Source organism: Rattus rattus, chromosome 5 (assembly GCF_011064425.1).
Source record: "Rattus rattus isolate New Zealand chromosome 5, Rrattus_CSIRO_v1, whole genome shotgun sequence".
Taxonomy (NCBI): Eukaryota; Metazoa; Chordata; class Mammalia; order Rodentia; family Muridae; genus Rattus; species Rattus rattus.
The window spans coordinates 13,428,407-13,454,490 of NC_046158.1; the positions used below are offsets into that span (position 1 = coordinate 13,428,407).

General features: G+C 47.1%; 1 protein-coding gene across 1 annotated transcript; it reads left to right on the top strand.

Annotated features, from left to right (window-relative positions):
• The first annotated feature begins 38 nt into the window (after positions 1-38).
• Positions 39-15,771, top strand: Ndufa8 (NADH:ubiquinone oxidoreductase subunit A8). Its single transcript, XM_032903177.1, has 4 exons — positions 39-203; positions 5,124-5,287; positions 12,225-12,390; positions 15,456-15,771. Exons 1-4 carry the CDS (start codon positions 51-53, stop codon positions 15,591-15,593), a joined length of 621 nt encoding a protein of 206 aa, XP_032759068.1. The 5' UTR covers positions 39-50; the 3' UTR covers positions 15,594-15,771.
• The last annotated feature ends 10,313 nt before the right edge of the window (positions 15,772-26,084 follow it).

Here is a 26,084-nt window from a genome sequence, read left to right on the forward strand (position 1 = left end):
GTCTTTCCGAGCGGTTCCAGAACAGTGCGCATGCGCGTCGCCGGAGCCGCATGCGCAGATGGTATTGGGCAGTCTGGGAAAGCCAAAGGGGAATTGAAGGAGACGGGCGACACTGCCGAGGGCACCTGGTCAGGGTCGCGGCTGCCGCCGTCATGCCGGGGATAGTGGAGCTGCCAACTCTGGAAGAGCTGAAAGTAGAGGAGGTGAGGCTTTACCTGAGGGCAGGCGGGAGCCTGGGATTGCAGCTGTCAGGCGGGCCATGCTCGGTTCCGGCCTCTGCGACCTGCACGGTCACATCCCGCCTTGCTCCAGACATTCTTGTGCACCGAGACCGACCTCTCTTCTTATGAATCAGGTGGTACTTTCCGTTAGTATCACCTAGCCCCTTGCTCTCCCTCCCCGTGAGGCGAGTCTGCCTCCCCAAGTGCTCACCTTCCAAGTCTGTCAAAACCTCGGTGCAGAGCAGGCCTGGAAGCCGCGGCAGCACACAGTGTGTGTTGGACAATGAGTCTGGTGTGGGCCAGGTTGTTTTGGTAGTGGGACACAATTAAAGCATTTACTTCTTCAAGAGACATTTAAGTATTTTGTTATGTGCACATGCAATGGAAAGAAAGAGACAGTGCCCAGCTTTTATAGCTTATAGTTTTATAAGGAGGCAGATAAAGAGGCTGTACAGTACAGTGCATAGCGCTGTGAAAAGTGAAGTAAAAGTGGTGTGCTATTGTAACTATCGCAAACATGATCACTCAGTTTCTAAAGCCCAGGCTGCTAAGTACTTGGAACACACAGTAAGGTAGGGTATAACTGGTCTTCCCTATAGAGCAAAAATAGGCTCCAAGAGTAGAAGTGATTTACTCAAGGTCACATAGACAGTGTATGAAAGACTCGTAATGGGAACCCAGATCTGTTCTGAAACCTAGGCTGTTGAAGCTATGAGCCAGAGTGCAACAGGGTGAGGAAGGGCATGTAGAACCATCTTGTTGACAAAGCCGAGGGCTATCTCATGTCAGCCTACTGTTAGGTGCTGAGCCTCTAGAGAAGTCACTGACAAGGCTGGAGCAGTTTGGACTTGATCCTGTGAAGCGCTGGGAAAAGTTGCCTGTTTTAAGGCAGAAGGACTTGTCATGGTAGGGTTAGTAGGGAAAGGAAACCAACTGGCAAGGCAAACGTTATATGCTAGGAATCACACACCAGGCACTGTTAAATGTTTTCCATACTACTTCATGTAGGCTCTTATAAACCTGTGAGGATGGCAACTGGGTGTTTTCCTCAGACGAAGAAACTGTTATGGCATAATATGAAAGTGACAAAGAGGTGAGAAGAGGGGTTTTCCCACCAGCCAGTCTTTTATTCTTACCCCATCACCAAACTGGTCAAACATGAGCTGACCAATTTTGTTAGATTTTTTAATTTGGCTTGGCAAACGTTTTGTGCAAAAGCGTTCTAATAAATTTGTCTTTAAAGTTTGCACAATTGGTGTGTATAATTATTTGAATAACCGGAGTGTAATGAAAGTTAAAACACCTGATTAATACCATGAAAGATGGGCAAGCAGATTTGACGTGGGATCTGATGCCTGGGCCTTTGAGTAGCTTTTAGCACTCAAGGGGGCTCTCTGCTAAAGGCAAGATGACTCTGGCTGTGCAGTTAGTTCTCTACGAGAATATAAGAGGGATAGAGAAACCACGCCAGGCTTAATGTAAAGCATGGCACTTGAAGGCCGGTGTTTAGAGATGGAGCAAAAAGCTAAGTGGAAGTAGGGAATGAACAAAGCTAAGGTTATGGGGGAGTCAGGGGCCTGAAAGTGGATCCCAGAAGTAGTGAGTTGAGTTGCATGGAGAGAGCAGCACAGGCCCCTATGTGAAGTCTGGTGAGAAGGTTGGGAAGATAGTTTGGGCCCAGAAAGCCTTGAACAGCAAATAGGAAGTCCAGGCTTTACTCCTCGGCTAAGCGTGACTCCTTCTGGGGGCAGGTTTCTGGTTCGTCGGAACAGGAGATATCATTTAGGGGCTGGAGAGGTGGCTCAGCGGTTAAGAGCCCTGACTGCTCTTCCAAAGGTCCAAGGTTCAATTCCCAGCAACCACATGGTGGCTCACAACCCTCTGTAATGGGATCTGATGCCCTCTTCTGGTGTGTCTGAAGACAGCGACAGTGTACTCACATACATGAAATAAATAAATCTTAAAAAAAAAAAAAAGAATTGTCATTTAGGAAGGTCACTTCAGCAGCATTACAGAGACTAGAGTGAACTAGTCATTACAGGCAACTTACAGCCGTGCTTCACAGAATCAAGAAATAAGTACGCCGATCTGGAGTGAGTCCTACTTGCAGTGGGCTACTAACAGGCAAAAAGGCTGAAGAATCTGGGTCAGGTTGGCAACAAGACACGGGCCCAGGGAGGCTAACAGCAGCAGCGGCTTTGGGGAGCAGGTAAAAAATCCACCTTGGACTTCATTGACCAAGGAATCCTGTTGCATCCCCGTGGGAAAAAAAAAAACATCCAGAAGCCTTGGGTTATACATTCCTTGGTTGTGTTGATGATTTAGAGTAAACACTAGTCGACAGCCAGGATTGATGTACCCTCTGTGTGTCAGGCCCATCCTTAGCATGTTTCATAGGTGAGTTCATCGAATCCTCACGTAAGTACCTCATGCTCCATTTTACATAAATAAGGAGACGGGCCTGCCGTAAGCTAAGCACTATGAGCAGAGGTGCGGACGTCGTTTTTGGAAGCAAGAGCAGTACTAGATTTGTTTGGCCCAGTCGGAACACTTGCTGTCTATGGAAGGTGACACTGAGGAGCAGCGGTGTATGATGAGTCTATGAGGAAGAATGCCGACGTTCTATGTTCTAGAGACAGAGGATGCTGGATGAATTTGAGAGGGAACTGCCGGACTTCATCGGTTACGAAGAAGCAGGCGAGGGGACACGGTTACCTCTCAAGTCCCTGCTCTCTTCGGTGATGGTACTATTACGCCGAAGTCCTGATGAGAGCCACAGTTCCGACGGAAGGCTGGCATGTCTCAGGTGCCTCTGTTTATTTGCTGCTTAGGAATTGGCTCAGTGAATGTGTCTCGTCTTTGTTTCCCTGTGACAGCACGAATATAACGTCATTTTCATAAGACTGCCACTCGTGTAGGGGAATAAAGCAACCAATGCTGCAAGCTTCGGAGGGCTGCTGTCTCAAGGAGCTGAATAACCGAATCAGCCACTTAAGGCTATTTCTGAGGCGTTTGGCAAACAAGAACAAGTAAAACGATACTCAGGTTTTTTCTATTTAAAAAAAAAATCTGTTTTTAGATATATTTTTTATGTGTATGAGTACGTGTATACCCACATTTATGCCTGGTTCCCATGCAAGCCAGAAGAAGGTCTCAGATCCCATGGAGCTGGAGTTACAGATGGTTGTGAGCCACCACATGGGTGCTGAGAATTGCACCCAGGTCCTCTGGAAGAGCAGCAAGTGCTGTCAACCACCGAAAACTCAGTTTCTAAAATGCCGTGACCTTTAAAAAAGAAAACCGTGAAGCAAGATTTGTAGCACATGCTCGTAACCCCAGCTCGGGAGGTTTGAGAGTAGAGGCCAGCTTAACCTACATATGTAGTTCAAAGCCAGCCTGGGCTACTTGAGAGTGTCTCCAAAAGCCAGAAACAAAACAAGAAGGTTGATGCCTTCTGTTTTCCCAAGTGGCTGTAGGTGATAAAATAAACAATTATGTATCAAGCTTAAATGCAAAAATGTGCAGACCTGGGGTTCAAATTTGTTAGAGTGGTCATGAAGATTTCTCTTGTATGTGAGTAGATTTTGCTTTAATAGCTGTGACAGTACAGTGCTGGTGGGCAGTCCTGGATCTAATTGTCTTCCTGTAGGGCAGCAGTTCTCAACCTGTGGGTTGCAAGCCCTTTAGGAATGAACTGACTTTCACAGGGACTGCCCAAGACCATCAGAAAACACAGATTTTATGTTACAACTCACAACAGTAACAAGGTTACAGTTATGAGGTAGCAGTCAAGATAGTGTAGCAAGGAAGATCCATGTCGGGATGAAGGTGATACATGCAGAACGGTATTAAAGCATTGGGAAGGCTGAGAATCACTGCTGTAGGGTGCTCTCCTTTCCCCAACGTTTGTCTTCGTAACTTACAGGTTTGAAGTGCATAAAAATAAGACTACAGACTTTTCTCATGTTAAAAGTCCTCCGTTTTCTTTAAAAGTTCAGTTCAGTAGTGTATTAAAGTATGGTAGCCTGAAAAGCTGGGTTTTAACAAACCTGCTAATATTTTGTGTGACAGTTCTCAGAATCTGAATCAGGAGTCTGAAAATTCCCTAGGGAAGAAAACACAACTGTAAAGCATGAGGGCACTAGATCAGAAAGATGCAGGCTGAACAGGACTATCAAACCGCCCATGCCCAGATGCCAGCAGTAAATACCCCATCCTCCCCTTTAAAGTTTCAACTTAATTTGCCAGTGGCAGAGCTGGTCATAGGTTTCCGGCTGCAAGCTATAGTAGAGCAGAAAGATAGAAACATTAGAAGAGAAACAGAGTAGCCAGAATGTCTTTGAGAATAAAGATGAGTTCTCCCAGGTACCAGAATGCTCTGTCTGTTTCTAGTAATTGCAACATTGTGGCTTTGGCATAGGCAAAGACTGTAGAGCAAGGAGCTGGGCCCTGGACTCTGCAGGTCTTTATGGTCCGGCTACCCACAACTGCTCTGTGATGCTTAAAGTTCTGGAAGGCAAGCAAGGGAGTCTGTCATGGTCACAGTGCTCTAGTTAGCATGAACATGGGCAGATTCTAGATCTTAGTAATAATTTGTCAGGTTATGAACCCCTCCTTTTCTCTTGCCTACTCTATAATTCCCTAGCCCTCCTGGAGTTTCAGGTGTCCTTGTATAATTCATTTCATTCCTGGAGAGGGACTTTAGCGACAGAGTTGTTCTAAGCAAGAATCTGTCTTCATCTCTAAGAGGAAACAGGGACGTTTCTGTCAGCCTGGGATGACACATGGGAGAGCTTGATACTTAAGCAAGTTGTAAAGAATCCTGTCACCTCCATGTCTCACTGAGGAGAGACTCAGTGTACCTGGCTCTGTGTGTGACTGCCTCTCCCATTGCTTTCCCAGGTGAAAGTCAGCTCAGCCGTGCTTAAAGCTGCCGCCCACCACTATGGGGCTCAGTGCGATAAGACCAATAAGGAGTTCATGCTGTGCCGCTGGGAAGAGAAGGACCCTAGGCGCTGCCTGAAGGAGGGCAAGCTGGTCAACGGCTGCGCACTGAACTTCTTCCGGTAAGATTCACCTGAAGGCCGAGCCTGCGTGAGTGAACGTAAGGGTATCTTGAAATACTCTAAAATGAAGACGTGACTTCTGGTTATACAGAATTAAAAGTGTGCAGGTTTTGACATCAGATAAATCAAAATTAAGGGTTTTTTGTTTTGTTTTGGATTTGTTTTTATAAGGCAAGTTCAGTAACTCCATGAATGTCAGTTTTCAGCTGTGACATGGTGTCAGTCCTTTGCAGTATTGCAGTAGGTATTTTGAAAAGGTGTGTACAGCTATTTCAGCCCAGAGCTTGTTGATAGGCAGTGGACAGTGGTGTTGATTAAGAAAGCGTTGCGTTTGGTTTTCAGCTGGGCCACTGTGTTCACTGCTTAAGGGCAAGCCCGGGTGTGTAATTAGCTGAACAGTGACGATGGGGCATGGTGATACGGTCTTGTAATCCTGATACTCAGGTAGTGCAGGCAGGGGCTTCAGCAAGGGCAGCCATGGCTAGCTACACAGGGAGTTTGAAGCCAGTTTGGGCTGCAGGAGATGCTGTCTCAAAAAACGCTTGGGTTGATTCAGCCAGCCTAGAACTCACTGTGTCGGCCTGGAACACACAGCTCTGCTTCAGCTCACAAGTGCTGGACCTACAGTGTGCACTCAGCCTTAGAAAAATGTTTTTAGACTCCTATTGTAATAAAGGCAGAAGTGGACTCAGAGAGTTGGCTGCTTAACTGTAAAGTCCAGAAATAGTTACGGTGTCAGGCAGGGCTGGATTCACGAGTCTAAATGATGACAGAACTATACGATTCCTTCTTCCTCTTCTCTGCAGTCTCTTGGCTCAGCATTTCCCTGTTGACCTTACTTTTAAACAGTCTTTCCCTTTGCTATAGCCTAAATGGCCAGGAGCCACCTTAAGCTGTGTACCTCATTACTAAGCCCTGAGAGAGTGTCGCTGCCCCACTACTGTAGGCCGAGGCCCCACACAACCAATTACACAGGAGCCGGTTATACTGTCCGCTGACTTCGGATGTTTATTTTTGAGCCTTAGGAGATAAGTACTGATTGGCCAGGCCTGAAGTGAGATGTAGTCTTCACTGCATCCAAGCAACATCACTGCCAGACAGGGAGCGGTTGTTTCTCAGAGGAAAAGCAGAGGGATGCCACTAAAGAATGGAGCTGACTGTTGGCTATCACAGCCCACAGATGCCACTACGGTAGCCTTAGAGGGAGGAACCAATAGCAGTCAATAACCGCTTTTCTTCTTCTTTCTTGCCTGTGCTGTCTGTCTACAGGTAAAGAAACTCTGTGGTTATAATTGTAGTATGCATATTTTTGAACTGATTGTCACTTGAAATTATTGGACAAATTCTTTTGAACTGTATTTTTATTAACTACATAGTATTCCACTAGTAGAGGGAACTGTAATGTTCACTCTTGTCAGTGAACATATACATCTCTACTGTTCAGTCTTTGTTTTCTAATTACTTTATATTTTATTTATTTATTTATGAATGAGGCAGGGTTTCCAAGGTAACCTGGCTGGCCCTGAATTTGCTATGTAGATCAGGGTGGCCTTGAACTCAAAGAGATCTGCCTGCCTCTGCCTCCCAAGTGCTGGGATTAAAGATGTATGCCACTACATCTAGCTTTGTACCCTGTAATTAAATCTTTGGTATACATTTGTGTGTGTGTGTGTGTGTGTGTGTGTGTGTGTGTGTGTATCTGTTTATGGCCTTGATCATTAGTTTTGGCTTCTGAATTATTATTGCTATATTTTTTTTAAATTAATGATCAAAAATGTTTTTGAACATGTGTGGGTGTTTTGACTGAATATATGTCTATGTACCATGTTCATGCATGCCTAGTGCTGGGGGCCAGGGTCAGAAGAGGGCATCAGATCCCCTAGAACTGGAGTTACAAACAACGGTGAGCTGCCATGTGGATGCTGGGAACCAAACCTGTTCCTTGGCAAGAGAAGCAGATTTTTTTTTTAATTGGATTTTTTTTTTTAATTTATATTTCAAATATTACTCCCTTTCCCAGTTTCCTGGATATAAGCTCCCTATCCCATCCCCCTCCCCTTCTTCTGTAAGGGTGTTCCCCTCCCCATCCACCTCCCTTTCTGCCCCACCCCATTCCCCTACACTAGGGGTCCAATCTTGGCAGGACCAAGGGCTTCTCCTTCCATAGTTACCCGACAAGGCCATCCTCTGCTACATATGCAGCTGGAGCCATGGGTCAGTCCATGTATAGTCTTTGGGTAGTGGTTTAGTCCCTGGAAGCTCTGGTTGGTTGGCATTGTTGTTCTTATGGGGTTGCAAGCCCCTTCAGCTCTTTCAATCCTTTCTCTAATTCCTCCAACGAGGGTCCCATTCTCAGTTCAGTGGTTTGCTACTGGCATTCGCCTCTGTATTTGACATGCTCTAGTTGTGTCTCTCAGGAGAGATCTATATCTTATTTAGTTTTGGTGGCTGTATATATATGGGCCACATGTGAGTCTGGCTCTGAATGGCCGTTCCTTCAGTTTCTGCTCCAAACTCTGCCTCGATATCCCCTTCTGTGAATATTTTTGTTCCCCCTTTTAAGAAGGAGTGAAGCATCCGCACTTTAGTCGTCCTTCTTGAGTTTCATGTGTTCTGTGGATTGTATCTTGGGTGATTCCAGCTTTTGGGCTTATTAGTGAGTGCACACCATGTGTGTTTTTCTGTGATTGGGTTACCTCACTCAAGATGATATTTTCTAGTTTCATTCATTTGCCTATGAATTTCATGAAGTCATTGTTTTTGATAGCTGAGTAATATTCCATTGTGTAGATGTACCACATTTTCTGTATCTATTCTTCTGTTGAAGGGCATCTGGGTTCTTTCCAGCTTCTGGCTATTATAAATAAGGCTGCTATGAACATAGTGGAGCACGTGTCTTTGATATATGTTGGGCCATCTTTTGGGTATATGCCCAAGAGAGGTATAGCTGGATCCTCAGGCAGTTCAATGTCCAATTTTCTGAGGAACCTCCAGACTGATTTCCAGAGTGGTTATATCAGTCAGCAATCCCACCAACAATGGAGGAGTGTTCCTCTTTGTCCACATCCTCGCCAGCATCTGCTGTCGCCTGAGTTTTTGATCTAAGCCATTCTGACTGGTGTGAGGTGTAATCTCAGGGTTGTTTTGATTTGCATTTCCCTGATGGCTAAGGATGTTGAACATTTCTTTAGGTGCTTCTCAGCCATATGGCATTCCTCAGCTAAGAATTCTTTGTTTAGCTCTGTACCCCATTTTTTTTAAGAGTTATTTGATTCTCTGGAGTCTAACTTCTTGAGTTCTTTGTATATTTTGGATATTAGCCCTCTATCAGTTATAGGATTGGTAAAGGTCTTTTCCCAATGTGTTGGTTGCCATTTTGCCCTAATGACAGTGTCCTTTGCCTTACAGAAGCTTTGCAGTTTTATGAGGTCCCATTTGTCGATTCTTGATCTTAGAGCATAAGCCATTGGTGTTTTGTTTAGGAAATTTTCCCCAGTGCCCATGTGTTCAAGACTCTTCCCCACTTTTTCTTCTATTAGTTTGAGTGTATCTGGTTTGATGTGGAGGTCCTTGATCCACTTGGACTTAAGCTTTGTACAGGGTGATAAGAATGGATTGATTTGCATTCTTCTACATGCTGACCTCCAGTTGAACCAGCACCATTTGTTGAAAATGCTGTCTTTTTTCTATTGGATGGTTTCAGCTCCTTTGTCAAAGATCAAGTGACTATATAGGTGTGTGGGTTGAGAAGCAGATATTCTTTTTTTTTTTTTTAATCTTTATTAACTTGAGTATTTCTTATTTACATTTCAATTGTTATTCCCCTTCCCGGTTTCTCTGGGCCAACATCCCCCTAGCCCTTCCTCCTCCCCTTCTATATGGGCTTCCCCTCCCCATCCTCCCCCATTACCACCCTCCCCCCCAACAATCACCTTCACTGGGGTTTCAGTCTTGGCAAGACCAAGGGCTTCCCCTTCCACCGGTGCTCTTACTAGGCTATTCATTGCTACCTATAAGGTTGGAGCCCAGGGTCAGTCCAGTCTTTGGGTAGTGGCTTAGTCCCTGGAAGCTCTGGTTGGTTGGCATTGTTGTTCATATGGGGTCTCAAGCCCCTTCAAGCTCTTCCAGTCCTTTCTCTGATTCCTTCAGCGGGGGTCCTGTTCTCAGTTCAGTGGTTTGCTGCTGGCATTCACCTATGTATTTGCTGTATTCTGGGTGTGTCTCTCAGGAGAGATCTTCATGCGGTTCCTGTCGGCCTGCACTTCTTTGCTTCATCCATCTTATCTAGTTTGGTGGCTGTATATGTATGGGCCGAGAAGCAGATATTCTTAACTGCCGAGCCATCTCACATGCCATGTGCAGGTGTGGAGGGTCAGATATGGGTTTTAGTTTGGATCGACTTATCCTGCCCTCAGCACTGATGGTATGCATGGCATTTAAATGTTTAATAGATAGGAGATGATATTTTCTGCTGCTTGAATTTATGCTGATTTGACTGCTAGCAAGGTTGAATATGTCTTTATTTGAAGGGAAAAAAAAAGATTTTCTAAGAGAATATTGGCAAAGCATTTTCTGAGGTGCAGAGATGGAATGTTTTTGGAGAGAAATGAGAACTCCCTTGATCCTAGGCCCTCCCTCCACCCATGGAGGAAGCCCTTGGTGCTGGAGCCAAGCATTCATTAGATCAGGGTCTTCAGGCTTGGGGTGCAGAGGCCAGGCGGACTTCCCACTACACAGTGCAAGGTTACATGAGGTGCTGGGTCACATTGGTGAGTCCTAGGCCAGAACCTCCAGTGTCAGTGGGGCAGGCGTGGAAAGTAGGCTTTTGCTATGAGCTTAGACTCTGAAAGTCAGCCCGAGACCGTTCAAAGAGGAGCCATGTGTAGAAGGTCCTCAGGTTCTAGAATAAGGCAGGAAGCATGTTCAGTCTTAGTCCATTGGCAGAAAGATATTCTGAGTTTTTTCCACTGCCTCCAATATGTCTTTTACAGAAAACTGTGCTATTTTGTGTTTGCCTAGCAAGCATAAGGCCCTTGGTTCCGTCCTCAGCTGTGGGATGGGAGTGGGGTACATAAAATAGTGCTATTCTTCCTTGAATTTGTATCTGTTTAGTTCTTAATGGGTTTGAATGAAAAAAGAAGGGGAAACTTGCTTCATCCATTTTTCCTTCTCTTCTCTCTCTACCCTTCCTCTCTCAGGGTTGGAGGAATATGGTCTCATGTAGCCCAAATGGCCTCAAATTCACTCCTTAGCTAAGACTTGAGCTCCTTGACTTCCACCTTCCACATGCAGGGATAGTTCCGTGCCCTACACCTAGCTCCTTAGCCATGTGTTTTCTTTGTGTGTCTGTGTGTGTACTTGTGTCCACATTCATACAGAAGCTTCAGGTTGATATCTGGAATGTTGTTCTCTGATCAATGGTCTTTGACTTACCAACATGACTGGTCTCAGTGGCTAGCTTGCTCTGGGATCTCCTGTCCCCTCCTTCAGAGGATGGGGTTACAGTGGGCTGCCAGGGTAACTTGGATCCCCGTTCTAGCCCTGTTACTTGTGTGGCCAGTGCTTTAACCACTAGCAGTCTCCCCAGCTTCCTCTGGCTGCTTTTCATAGTCCAAAGTGAGTTCTTTGCTGCCCAGCTTCCTAGCAGCTCCCAGCTCTTCTGCATAGAGAGGACTGTTTCTGGCCAGTGCAGTACTGAACTAAGCCAGAGCCCCGGAGTGTGGGCCCCAGGATGTCTTCCAGCTAGTTAACGTGTTCGCTTCTGAAGGTCTGTCACCTCTGGCCTCTGTTAGCATGCCAGGCTCTGACAACTTCCTTCTTTGCTGGGTTTGCTAAGCTGAGAGGTCAGGAACACGCGGGCTTCAGGTAAATTCCCTTGAGTAAAATGCCAATGTGTTAGACCATAATCCTTTATTTTTGTGGGGTAAAAAAGAGCTTGCTCCTCAGAAATCTTCCTATTTTTTTAAATTACAAAGCTTATACAGAAAGTTAAGTTTCATTATGACATTTTAAAATGAAATTTGTTCTTGTTGTTTTTCTTTTGGCCTTTATGATCCTGCCTCCCTTGTAGGTCCACCCCAGTGTCAGCCTTTACATGTCCATGTCACATGACCTTCTGCACCCCAGCACACCCCTCGATCCCATCTCATGGTCTCCTGTCCTAGTCTGTGTCCACATACAGCCCTGTACTCTATGCATACGTTATGACCTGCTATCCTACTGTGCTAATGAGATACCACACAAACGTACATGCATTAAAGTCTGGATTTACATGAGATATGACAGAAAAGCAGCCGTTCGTGTCAGACTGTGCTTCCTTGTTTAATAGAACACTTCCCAGATCTATTTTCCTGCAGATTTCTTATTTCTTAAATGCTAAGTAAGCCAAGAATAGTGGCACATGCCTTTAATCCCAGTACTCGGGAGGGAGAGGCAGGCAAATCTCTTGAGTTCAAGGCTAGCCTGGTCTACAGAGGGAGCTGCAGAACTGGCAGGGCTACACACAGACTCTATTGACAAACCAAAAATAAGTAAAAGCTGAGTGAAAATTCCATTGCATACATGAGCCACAGCCTCATTACCCAGTGTTCTGTCAGTGGTGATCTAGGGTGATTCCATTTCCTTGCCTCTGTGAACAGAACAGCAGTAGACACGAATGATCTGGTCTCTGCGGTATGCCCTAACATCCTTTGGGTGCAGCCCGAGAGTGGTGCGATGGGTACATGGTGTTCTGAGGCCCTTGTACACTGACTCCCGGGGTGAATACACTGGTTTCCATCCCAGCAGAGGAGGGGGAAAGGGCTCCTTCTCCACAGCCTCAGCATTCGTTGTCATTTTTTCCTGGAAGGTGGCCTGAGAGTGTGCGGCGTTTGACACCTCTGCCTATGGCCATCTGTTTTGTGAGGAGCTCGCCCTAACCTCCAGCCCTCTTTTCCAGGCAGATCAAGAGTCACTGCTCGGAGCCTTTCACAGAGTACTGGACGTGCCTCGATTATTCCAACATGCAGCTGTTTCGTCACTGCCGCAAACAGCAGGCAAAGTTTGATGAATGTGTGTTGGACAAACTGGGCTGGGTGAGGCCTGACCTTGGGGAGTTGTCTAAGGTAAGGTTTCTGCTGGGTCTTGCTCTGGTCTGGGGGTGGGGGTTGGACAGAGGGGACAAGCTAGGACAAAGGTAGAAGGTGGTCTGGAAGGGGTCCCTGTGAGGATAGAGAGAGAGTTGTCCCTGTTCACCAGACAAAAGAGGAATTGGTGTGTCCTAACAGAGGTGTGCATCTGCTTTGAGTTAGCCAATAGGGAGTAGGGTGTGTAACATGTCAATGAGGTCCCATCAGGTGAATCCACTGGGGCCGTAGAGTCAGGCTGTGCCAGACTCCAGAAACACCAAGAATTGAAAAGCCCCTGCCCAGAGTGAGAAGCCTGCCCTCCCCTTCCTGTGTTAGTTGTTTTGGTGATGGCTCTGCCGAGGGTTGAAGTGTAGTGCAGGCCTGCACTGGTGTCTGTGCACTGTGCTCTTTGTGACTGCCCCACCCCACCCTCACCCGTTGTTGCCTTCCTGGAGTTCTTGCTGAGCTGCACGTTTCTGGGAGGGGATTTAGGGCCAAAGCTAGCTCTATCTTCACTGTAGGGATGAACTGGGTGGGAAAGGAAAATGCATCATTTAAACTTAAAGACCTTTAGGGATTCCTCCCACCCCCCAAGCTGAGTGCCTCGCTCTGTCACAGCACGTAGCCAAGAGGCTCTCCCCACAGTGGCCTGACAGCTCCTGCTGCTGTAGCTCAGGCTCCCAGTCCTGAGAGCCCGGGAGTAGAGCTGGGACAGACAGACGAGCTGCGTAGACACAGTAGTTCTGAGTCTTGTTTCCACAACCTCCTGTGGGATCTCAAACTATCCCACTTCCGTCCAGCCATGTCTGTAAGTGAGGCTGAGGATCCTTGCTGTCCTGTAAGAGCGGTGCCTGAGAGCCTGTGTGAGCCTGATCAGCACCAGGCACACAGGCTGTCCGTGTCTGTTCCCTTCCCTTTGGGGCTAGCATCCAGGAACACTTGTCACAAGTAGATTGGTGGCATACCTTTTGTTTTGTTTTTTTCAATCTGACTTACTTTGTTTTACTTCAGATACATTCTTTTGCTAAACAAAAAAATTATTTTAAATAGTGGCCAACTCAGAGTTGAAAGTGATAGGACTTACACACATGGCCATTAAAACCAGCTTTTTTTGTTTCTTCCTCAGCACAGGGGAAGCAGCAAGTCAGGCCATCAAAGCAGTGTTTATCTTCTCGTCTCTTTATGTGGACTTTTTACTCCCCAGCCCCAAGTTACCATGTTAGTTGCCTCAAAAGTGTATATTTAACATGCTTTGTCAGTTTTAGTTGTACTCCACCCATTGCTCGTCTCCTAGAAATGTCATAGCCAACAGAGAGAGGCCTAACCTGCCGCTTGGGTCTCTTTGATTCTGTGTGACCCATTCGCCTTCCCTCTGCAGAGCAAGCTGGGCCCCAGCCCAGTCACCACACCCTGCTTCCCTAGGCAGAGTTACCTCCTGCTCCTACTCAGCCACCTGCATAGACAAAGTGGGTCAGGGGCCTCGCACACATCCTAGGAACCCCGTTTTACACATGACCGCTTCATCAGATAGGCTGCCTCAGGCCTTCCCTTAGGAATGGCTCTGGCCGCTCCTGTCGCCTTTCTATTGGGGAGTACTACAGAAGAGCATGTTGTGTTGTTCTTCCCACCGTCCATCGTTCAGGGTCTCTGGTTACTTTATGCTCAAGGACATTTCATAAAAACAAAGAATGACAGTGTTCTAGATTGATTTCATAAAGACCTTGAGTGAGGCCTGTGGAACTACTTTGTCGAGCAACAGGACCTGAGTGACCTCCAGTTACAGCAGGGGACCCTGAGTGACCTCCAGTTACAGCAGGAGACAGGGACCTGCACTCGAGGCGTTGGTTTCAGCTCCGGCCAGTCAGTCAGCCTCCAGTGAGCTGGAGGTAACATGCGCACAAAGGTTACAGTAACTGTGTACCCGAGAGACCCGGGCACAAAAACATTCAGGCCTGGCCTCTCGTGCATACAGACGGCTAGAGTTGGTGCCATTAGAGTGACAGCCAAAGAATGCTTAGAGACTGTGGCCCTCTTACCAGGACCTGCTGCTTCCTTAGCTCTCATAAGGATAACTTCTGAGCTATTGCAAAGTGGTGCAGCATTTACCTAGCATGGAAACCACAGGAAACTCAGAAATTAAAAGCAGTGTCTTATAGCTGCCCACTTGCGATTTGGTGGCCGTGGGGGTGGCAGTTGTAGACTCTGCATCTTCCTCTCAGCTGCAATTTGGAACCTACCATCTAAGTGACCTGTCAACTCAGCTCTGAATTCTTGAATTCTTGTGTTCCTCGCCATCAGGCCTAGCTCCCTGGCTCCGGCCTGCGTGTAGTGATTGGTTGCTGCCCTGTAACAGTGGCATCTGTTGCCGTCAGGTTAAATCTAAGCACCTCTGCATGGCATCGCAGTGTGTGTCACCCAGCCCTGTGCCCTAGCTGTGCGTGGTGATAGAAGCACAGAGCACACAGACCTGGCGTTGTGTCCTAGCACGGGGCCTTAGTGAACATCTGTAAAATCACCTGGCAGGAGCTGGTGAGAGTGAGTGGACAGCCTCATTCAGCCTCTCAGCCTCAGTGCTGAGAACAGCAGAGCTTGTCAGGTGTACCGTCTGCTGCTGTGTTGAGTTCTGAAGACCTTCCCTCTGTCTGCTTTGTCTCTGCTCTCCTGCACTGTCTTCCCCATAATTGGCTGACTCCCAATTCTCCTCAGAAATAGCCTAGGCCAGCCTTCACTGTGAGTGATTTGTGCGGTCCATCCTTCTCCACGTCACTGGGCAGCAGGTCAGCAGGGTCTTGGTTGAGAGTTCCATCTCGCTCACTAGCCAGTGAGTGATGCTATGTATCTTGTCCCTGCTGTTTTTCCTCAGCTCCTGCCTTATAGAATGTCAAAAAGTCGGCTTTTAGAAGTTCACTCAGGGACTAAACGTAGCTAGATACACCCATCCAGGGTTTGAAGCTGAGGAGTGTTTGAGGCAGCAGGAGCAGAGAGGAGACCCCCGGCAGTCTCAGGGTTACTACTGTTAAAGAGTCCCTTTGAACCCTGACTCTCTTCTTCACCCTTCCCAGGTCACCAAAGTGAAAACAGATCGCCCTTTGCCAGAGAATCCTTATCACTCAAGACCAAGGCCAGAGCCCAGCCCCGTGATCGAAGGGGATCTGAAGCCTGCCAAGCACGGCAGCCGCTTTTTCTTCTGGAACGTGTAAAGATGGATCCACGGCCCACACTCGGTTACCTCGGTCATGCGCCCAGACAACAGACAACGAAAACACCCATGCCGACCTAGTGTTCTTTCCTGGATCACAGACGTTAACGAAAAAGTTAATTTATGTGGCTTGGCAGTTACTCTGTACGTTTCCTGTCCATTAAAAATGTTAAAGGAAACAGTTGTGTTTTATTACGCTCTATGTAACCTTTTAGCCTTTAAAGATGACTTCCCCTCGCTCTTTCTTGCGCCCCGACTGTCCCATTTGCTTTGCCCTGAGGAGGACCAGCCGCTGTGGCAGGAGACACATTCCCGCAAGGGACTGAAAGAGGCTTTCCTACCTGAAGCAGCATCTTGGGGGTGTTTGGTGTACCGGGCAAAGCCTCAGGTCTCTCTTCTCCCTTAGCGTTCCAAGCCTACAGATTTCACTAAGAGCATTTCCAGAGAAACATTCAGGACAGAGTAGCGAAAGCCTGTGACTCAGGCACGGGAGGGGCTGCTGGCTGGGTCTTAGGCAGTGTTTCTTGAAGCTCCTTAAAGAACCTAACTTCCACCGTTTCCCCTCCATAGCCCATCGTCCGGGTGTTATAACCCAGATGTTTTTCCTGATAGACAAGGGGGAGGTGGAGGCTGAACTCCCAGCTCCAAAGCCAGGAAGTTGGAGGTCTGAGTGTCAGTTCCAACCTTGGGTGTGTTCCTTAACCTCTTGTGAGAGGTTGAGTTTGAGGACAAACCAAAGGGTACAGGCTTATCTACCTCCTGGGCAGGTTAGAGCCCCGGTGTTTATAAAGCTCTTTGGTTCAAAGCACTGTTCTCCCAAGTCCCTTCACCCCATCTAGTTCCCTCTCAGTCACTTGGCCATTTCCCTTACAGCTGGCTGGGTCACTGCACGTTCTGGTTGTGGCATTCCATTGCCACATAAGACTCTGTAAGTCATATGAGCCTACTAGGCTTTGAGCTTCTCTGCAGAACTGTGAGGAAAAAAAGATTTGGACAAGTGTCTCCTTCAGTTCATGTGGGGAGAGCAAGGCATTAAGGGGCAGGGGCTGCTGTCTAAAGGATCTGAGGCCAGTCCAAGGGAAAACACTGATGGCGGGCCATACTGCTCACCCCTCCACTGGGGGCATTTGCAGTGAAGCTCTCACTTGGTCCACACAAGTTCCTTGCTAGCACCTCTGCCTCAGACTTTCCAACTCTTGAATAAGCCCTGGAGGTTTTAAAAAGCTGAGGCGTAGTCTGTTAACATCCTGGTGGTCAAGTAATTGGAAGCCAGCTGCAATCAATACCTGAAGTTGGCCATGGTCACAGATTGACAGGTATATGGTATACTGCCTGCCACATTTTACTTCCTCAGTTCCCTCCCAGAGGAAACTGGATCTGGCATAAACAACAGCGCTCACCTAACTTACACTGTGCCAAGTGTTTCGCGGTTGTCTACTCCTTTGTCTTCAAAGCTGCTTGTAAGGGACATTGTTGGCTGGAGAGAGAGATTGCTCCACCAAAGGACTCACATTAGGTTGCCAGCACCCACGTCAGGTGCTTCACAACCATCTGTAACACCTAGGAGATCCAGTACCTCTGCACTCTGGGCACTCACACAGATGTGGCATATACATGATTTAAAATAAAAGTTTTTAAGAAAAAAATGTTGCATGTTTGTTCCCTGCTCTTCCCTTCTGTCCTTGTACCTTCTTTCCCCTTCACCTCCCCGCTTCCTCTCATGTGCCCATGGCCAGCCTCCTCTCCTCTCCTCTCCTCATCTTCTCTCATTAAACCTTTCCAAGTGGAAAAATAAGAAAAAAGAAAAAAAAAGTCAACCCATCTCATAGATAAAAGAACAAATGTTCAGGGAGAAGTGGAGAGGACCCCTCCCCACTTGAGAAGTACATACTGGCTACATGGGGAAGGTTTTCTGGTTCTAATGACCATACTTGTCCATTAAAACCATTAGGAAATCATATCTGATATCTGGGATCCCACCCCACCCCCCAGAGTGATTTCATTGGTCTGTGGTTTGACTGGCAGGATTTGAAAGCTCCCTTGATATGAAACCAAGGTAGAAAGCCTCTGGCTGATTTTGTATATGAGGAAGTGAGAGGTCACATTCTAGCTGAGTGGTAAGTGGCTAAGCTGAGATTTGAACCTAGATATAGCAGGTAGCAAGGCCTGTACCATACCATAAGTCACTGCATATGCACCACGGAAAATATTGGTTCAGTGGGCCTGTAGTGAAACAAGATTTGTAATAAGCTTTCAACCAGACCACCCACTCTTTATTGAGTGACAAAGGGATAAACCACTTGTGGGGTTACAAGAATCTGACTGATGTAGCTTGCTTCAGGTGGTCTGTGGCGTGCCGATCACTCCCCCAATGCTAATCCACCTCTGTAGAATTAGAGCAGGGCAGCCTGAACTGTTAATGTCTTCAAATTCAATTCTAGGATGTTTTAACTTTTACCCAAGTTGGACGGCAGCTGTGTCTTCCACCCTCCCCACCTTGCTTTGAATTCCTTGAACAAAGGAACCAGCTTTTGGCTTTCCTGTGCTCTTCTTGATGGGATCACACGACATCGTAGCCTTCTAGGACAGAAGGGTCTAGGTAGTTAAAGATAATAATTCCTTACAACAAATGCATGTCTCAGTGGCAGTAGGTAAAAGGTCAGGGAACAGTTTGAAAGCCGTTAATGGGATGGTCCTTGAGCAGGGCTTCAAATAACAGAGACTGGCTTGGCCTGAGGGTAGTGAGACTGATTCTTTGCATTCCCAAAGGACACATATCTGCGCCTTTCCCTGCCAAGCCTGTTCCTGTCTTCCCTATCTGAGTCCACACTTGTCTCCATCCTCCTAGTGTCAAAACACGAGATGCATCTTTGGCTTCTTCCGCTCATTCCTGTCCCGTTCATGGTCCAACACCAAGCCCCGTTGAGTTTCTTCTGCAGCACATCTCACACTGGCTGTTTCCTCTCTATCTCTCTGCCCTTGCCCTGGGCTGCTGTGTTTCCCTTGCTTGGATTATTAAAACAGTTTCCTAACTGGAGTCTAGTCCATCTCCCATTTGCTGTGCGTGCCTCTGCTGCTCAAGGTCTTCAGCGACCTGCTCGGGTAAGCCTGAGCCCTGGCTGGCATTCTGACACTCCACGATCTGGTCCTGCCTAGCCCATTTCCCCACATTTATCTTAATCTCACAGTGAACCCTGTACTCTATAGAAGGCCAATCCCAGATTGATTTCCACTTTTTTTTTCCTCCTGTGCTGGGGGTTAAACCCAGGACTTCCCGCTAAGTTACGTTCCCAGTCCCAGTTTGACTTTTCATGTTTGAGACATTATCTCAACTAACTTGCCCAGGCTGGCGTTGAACTTGGTGATCTTCCTGTCTCAGCTTCTCGGGTAACTGGGATCACAGACCTGTGCTGATGCCTAGATGCTTTTCAGCATTTAAATCTATCAGGCTGCTATCTCGCCAGGAAACCATCCTTCCTCCTCCTCTGCCTCTTGAACCTCTAGCCATCTCTCAAGGCAGACACTAGTCCTGTCTTCCCCAGGAAGCACCGTCTTCCTACATCCTGCCCCATTGTTCCCGTGACATGGTGTATAGCGTGATAGCGGAGTGCAAGCGCTCTGGAATTCCGTTGTTTGGGTTGGAAGGCACTCAGTAGCTGGGTGACCCTATGCAAGGCTCTTAGTGTTACTATGCCTCAGTTTCTTCACACGTTAATAAGGAGGGGGAAGCACAGAGGTGGTGTCTACTGTCTGGCATGACACTCCAAATGCAGCAGCCTTCTTTCTGGGTACACAAATGGTAGCAGCGTCCTAATAGTGTGAACACATAACACTAGTGTTACACCACTGCGTATGCACCCTGTCCCAAACGACAAGGGCTAAATGTCTGTCCTGACGCCCACTGCATGACAGACTTCTAGGAAATGACTAACCGACCACCACATTTATCTTTCCAAAGCCCATCTCCCACCAAACAACAGATTCCTTCCATGAAGAAATGTGCTTAACCTATTCACATCAAATTGTTTCCTTATAGGTAGCAAATCCTGGGCGAGATGCTTTGAGTGTAATGAAGGTCCTATTCTTAGGCCATGAAACGGGCCGTGAAGTACTTGGGCTTTAAAAAGTGGCTCATAGGGGTTGGGGATTTAGCTCAGTGGTAGAGCGCTTGCCTAGCAACCGCAAGGCCCTGGGTTCGATCCCCAGCTCCGAAAAAAAAGAAAAAGAAAAAAAAAAGTAAAAGTTTGGGCTGGAGAGATGGCTCAGCGGTTAAGAGCACTGACTGCTCTTCTAGAGGTCCTGAGTTCAAATCCCAGCAACCACATGGTAGCTCACAACCATCTGTAATGGGATCTGATGCCCTCTCCCGATGTGACTGAAGACAGTTACAGTGAACTCATATACACAAAATAAATACATCTTAAAAATATTTAAAAAAAAAAAGTGGCTCATATAGCTGAGTCTGGTGGCTCGTGCCTGTGATCCCAGGGTTGGGAGGGCTGAGGCAGGAGGATCACTGCAAGGTTCAAGTACAACCTGAGCTGCAGAGTGAGGCCTTGTTTCAAAGCACAGCATTGATTACAAACAAACACACAATCAAGCAAACAAACAAAAAACCCCGAAAAGTTGCTTCTACCACATGGGAAAAATTCAGTTTGAAGTTGTGATGTTCTTATGGGTCCTAAACATTTTCAACATAAGCCCCAAGTCACTCTTTTTTTTTTTTTCTTTTTTCTTTTTTGTAATCATGAAAAGCTTGCTGTGTTGGCATATGCCTAGTATCAATCACTTTACTGCTGCTGTGACAGAACACCATGGCCCAGGCAGCTCACAGAAGAGACGGGTTACTTGGGCTTACAGTTTCAGAGGGTTAGGGGTGCATCCTGGTGAGAAGGCACAGCAGCAAGTGGAGGCGGGGCAGCAGCAGGAGGAGGAGGAAGTGTCAGTAATGACCACACCACAGGATTGACATCACAGCTTGTTGAAGTTTTCTGCTCCAAAGAAACTGCGTTTTCATTTAGCCTTAGGCAAGTTCTAAGGACAGGGGCAGAAAATGGACCAATTCTTTGCCAAACTATCAGAGAGGAATGCTCTCTAGCCCAGGTACTATTAAAGTTGTCGATTCCCTCTGAAATCTCTCGAAACAGGCAGGCCTCTAAGCTGGGGCTCTGCTATGATGGCCTGTTAAGTTTTGCTTGCAGGATTCGGCCACTTTTCTGGTCCAAAGTTCCAACGCATTTCATATTCCTCTAACAAACGATGTGGTCAGGGTCTTCAGCAACAGCCCACTCTGTGGTATCAACTTTTATATTTGTAACTTTTCCACGACTGTTATAAAACATCATGACCAGGGAAGCTTGTAGGAGAAAGATGTCATTTGACTTACCGTTCCAGAGGGGTGAGAATCCATCATGGTGGAGAGGCATAGCAAGAAGCAGGAGCAGGAAACGGAGAGATGGCATCCTCAATCACATGGGGTGGGGGTAGGGGAGGAAGTAGAGAGTGAGCTGGGAGTGCCGTGAGGATGCAAACTCTTAAACTTCTCCAGCAGGGCCGCACCTCCTCATAACCTTTCCAAACAGCACCACCAATAGGCATCAAATACCTGAGTCTGTGAGGAAGGAACATTTCTCATTCAAACCACCGTATGCCTGTAATCCCAGAGCTTAGGAGTTGGAGACTAGAAATATATTCATAGATGATCAAGGCCATCTTCAGATGCATAACAAGTTCGAGACCAGGCTAGGCTAGATGAAACATTCTCAAAAAAGTCATTGAGATTTGCAAATGTGTAAAGTTTGCTTCACACACACACACACACACACACACACACACACGGAGTGGTAGATCTGGGCAGCAATGCTGGACTCCTGGTTCCAATGACCATGCTCTTGGCCTTTGGGCTCATCAGGCTTCAAGCCCGAGATGCACATTAAAAGCACCCTTACCCATCCGTTTCACCCCCTACTGTGCAGCATGCGTCTGTGCTGTTCCAATGCCTTCAAGGGTTCCCAAAAGCATCCTGCATGCCATGAGAGTTTGGCCCATTTCTATAACCTCTCTTCGCTGTATCGCTATCTTCTACAAAACACCCCTTTTAGGAATATTGATATTTTTATCTACCCCCACGAGAGTCAGCTGTGCTTGGTTTAGCATATGACTTAGACATACATATTGTGACTAAGTGATACCATGCTTGCTCATTTACATTCAGAAACATGTGAATACATTTCCCTCTCTGTTCAAAGGGAGGGAGGCAATAGAGTTGCAGTAGAATGCTAGGAATACATGATAATCTCACCCAACCACTCTTTTACAGTTTGGTGGTTGCTGTGTAGTCCCAGGCAGCAAACAAGACAGACGGGGACCCTGCTTCCGTCCTGGAGGCAACGCACAGGTAAACATGGAAACAAGGTGGTCTGAGGTTACGAGAACCTGCTGAGAAGGAGTTACATGGACAATGTGAGGATCAAGTGGGCAGCTTGACGGTGGGGAGGGGTTGTTTGGGGAAACGGTATTTGAGAAGGAGCTGGTAGAAAACCATTCCAGCCTGAGGGAAGAGCAGGACCACAGCCCCGAGGCATGAACAAAAAGTTCCTCTGACAGAAGCACGGCTTGGTGTGTGAAAGGCAGGTGTGCAAATGCTCGTGTAGCCTATTGGGTTGTGTTTTTATTCTGTCAGAGACATGTCTGCCCGAGGACGTCTTCCGAGTCTGCTGGACAGAGTCCAGTTGCAGCGTGAGGCTGAGTGTCCCCAGAGTCATAACTGAAAGTCTCCTGCTCCTTACCATCGCACCCCAACATCCATCTGTGCATTTCTACTCACTACAGTCCCTGCCCAAAGTCTCTCCAGACCTTCTTTCTACTCAGTGCCCTCCTGTTCACGACCCAGGAAGACATCTTGTTTCCCTGAAGTTCTGTCATTTTAGGCACTGTAGAGCTCGAGAAGTATTGAGTGTATGTTCTACAGTCCAAACTTCCTCCAAGAAGGGCAGCCTGGATCATCGAGAGACGTGTGCCATTCTGCAGCATGCAGGCAAGGCCAGTGTCAACTTAATGATTGGCATCACCGAAGAAAAGAGAAAACTCTTTTTTTTTTTTTTGTCAAAGCTCAGAAATCCCCACGGTAGTCTCAGGAGAAATGCCATCTGTGAACTGAAGAAAGGATACGTAAAAGGTCAAAATAGGCTATGGTAATAAGAAATATAATTGCATGCCAGTGTTCCTTTAATTTGAGGATTTAATGCAAATGAAGCAGGCGTGCCCTTTCTTCCAGCCTTATTTTAATCAGTCCTGTTGCTCTCGTGGAAGAGTCGATGTTTAAAAGAAAATGATAATAGCATTCCTTTCTCTTGCCATCCGGAACGGGGGCATGATAGGGTACGACAGCTTGATTTAAGGACGTTGTTTATCTAATCGTCTGTTGGACGTGCAGCTTCTGTCACTGCGGTGGCTTCCAAGGATCCGAGGGTCCCAGGTGTGAACTCCAGTAGAAGAACTCTCAGGAAAATTCTTTAGTGTCTGTCCTACCGTAATGGGCAGTGAGCCAAAGAGGATGCTGAGGCAGGGGAATTTTGCCCACTGTGTCTCTAATTCAGAACACGGTATTAACAAGCTACTTTTGTGTCTGAGTCTGCCCCTTCACCTATAGAGGGAAGGATTGGTGGAAGTGAGCATCTGGACTCTTTTTCCATACCAAGAATTACATGTCGCTTGTGGTTTGGAGCTAGAGAAGGGTACTGGGGTTTAAAAGGCTTAAGCGAGGTTGGGAGCCAGGGTATATGGGTAAGAGGAGTGGGAGGGGAAAGTTACCCAAATCTAAGGATATATGAAGGAGTCCTATGGCTAATTAAAATATCTGTCTTCTTTTTTTTTTTTTTCGGGGCTGGGGATCGAACCCAGGACCTTGCGCTTCCTAGGCAAGCGCTCTACCACTGAGCCAAATCCCCAACCCCAATATCTGTCTTCTTAACAAATGGAATCTGGATGGAAGTGCTCACCCTGGATAGACAGTGCTTCTCCCGGGAGACATGGGTTACCAAATGAAAATCTTAGTGCCAAATGCGGGACACCCCCACATGAGCATTGGTTAGGAAGGTCCCAGAGCGCCCTGCCTCCCCATATAAGTCATTGCCGTCACTCTTGGTTGCCCACCAGAACTGGACGGTAAGACCCAGTTACTGAAGGCACAACACGCTCTGGTTGCAGCATGTTGAGAAATAAAGGAATTGACCTAGAAAGTTTCTTTCTGATGGTTAGCTTTCATAGTGCCGAGAGGTATGCTATGCAGGCTGCAGGTGGGAAAAAGGCATCACGTGACTTACACAGTGATGGATCCTGCATGCTCCCATACTGTCTTAGTTAGGGTTTTACTGCTGTGAACAGACACCATGACCAAGGCAACTCTTACAAGGGCAACATTTAATTGGGGCTGGCTTACAGGTTCAGAGGTTCAGTCCATTATCATCAAGGTGGGAATATGGCAGCATCCAGGCAGGCATGGTGCAGGAGGAACTGAGAGTTCTACCTCTTCATCTGGAGGCTGCTAGTAGAATACTGACTTCTGGGCTGCTAGGATGAGGGTCTTTTTTTTTTTTTAATTATCATTTATTTCATGTATGTGAGTACACTGTCCCTGTCTTCAGACACACCAGGAAAGGGCATCGGATCCCATTACAGATGGTTGTGAGCCACCATGTGGTTGCTGGGATTTGAACTCAGGACCTCTGGAAGAGCAGTCAATGCTCTTAACCGCTGAGCCATCTCTCCAGCCCGGATGAGGGTCTTAAAGCCCATGCCCACAGTGACACACACAGTGACTCCAACAAGGCCACACCTCCAAATAGTGCCACTCCCTGGGCCAAGTATATACACATTCCAACCTGCCAAGCAAGATGTGCCTACTGAAGCGATAGCGGCAAGGCTATTACAGAGGGAACCAACTGTCTTCTGACTGTATTTGAACCTGCTCCACAGGAGAGAATGCACGTCTCATACTGTAGACCTGGTCCAAAGCCATGATTTAGGGGTCATAGGCCCTAGGGAGGGGAACCTATTGTCTCGCTAACCAGGCACATTTGTCTTCAAGCTGCCTTCTAAATATTTATGCTGAAATCTGTAGACTAGTGTTGCTCTCAACCCTGGTAGAAAAGCTTCTTTTTGTAGTGGGCAGTAGTCCGTGCAGAGATTTGTAAATGCTCAAAGCACAGAGAGTCTGTGACTGTTGAGTGCTCCGCCCCACGTGAGACCTGTCTATCAACCTCTACAAGGTTCGGGGAATACTGTGGAAGAGGAGGTAAAGCCATGTGAGGGCTGGAGGATGCAGGGAATGCTGTGAAATGTTGTCCTCTGGTTGTAACAGGGCAGGCCACTGTACTCGTGGACAGCAGCTACAGTTTTCTGCACAAAATGAAGCCAATGGTTCTGGTTCAAGCGGGAGGGGCTCTTGAGGATCCACCCCTAGCTGGGGGAAGGGGACAACAGGGACATGAAAGGAGAAGGTAGCACAACAGGTATGTGTGGCAGTTTGCAGGTGCCCAAGAGAAGTGGGGTGCACACACAGGCGTGCGTGTCGGTACAGAGGCCAGAAGACAACCTTGGATGTCAACCTCAGGAACGTCATTCACTTCCTTTTCGATAAGGTATCCCATCGGTCTGGAGCTCACCAGTTAGGCTAACCAGCAAGACCCACGGATCATCTTGTCTCAGCTTCTCAGCAATGGGATCACAAGCACATGTCACCAGGCCTGGGAGGGTGACATACACCTTTAATCCCACTCCGGAGGCGGAGGCAGGTGGATCACTGTGAATTCAGGGCCAGCCTGGTCTTCAGAATAAGTTCCAGAACAGTGAACGCTACACCATAGACACCGTCTCAAAAAAACCTGAAACTAAAACCTTAAACAAATAACCGAAAAATACAAAGCTAAGTGCAGGCCACGGCGCCCGGCCTTTGAACATGGACTCTGGGGACTAAGCTCAGGCCCTCCCTCCAGCTCTCAGAGCAAAGCACTGTGCTGACAGAGCTGTCTCCTCAGCCCTGGGCCTTGTTTAAACAGATTGTCCACACTGACGTTTGAAGGACAAGCTATGGGAGAATTTCTGAGATTTCAATATCCATCTCCCTCACTGAAATTTTATGTGACTTTGGTCTTGTTTAGGGGATGAGCTAGTTTAGAGCATTTATAGAAAGCTCTCTATAAATCTATCTATCTATCTATCTATCTATCTATCTATCTATCTATCTATCTATCTCTATAAAGCTATCTATCTATCTATCTATCTATCTATCTATCTATCTACCTATCTATCTACCTACCTACCTACATATCTACCTACCTACATATACATATGAGTGAGTTACTGTATTTCTATTGCATTTATGTGTGTGTTTGTGTGACTGTATTGTCAAGGGCCTATGGGTAGTCACAGAGGCCGGATGAAGGTGACAGATCCCTTTGAAGCTGGAGTTAAAGGCACTGGTGAGCTGCCT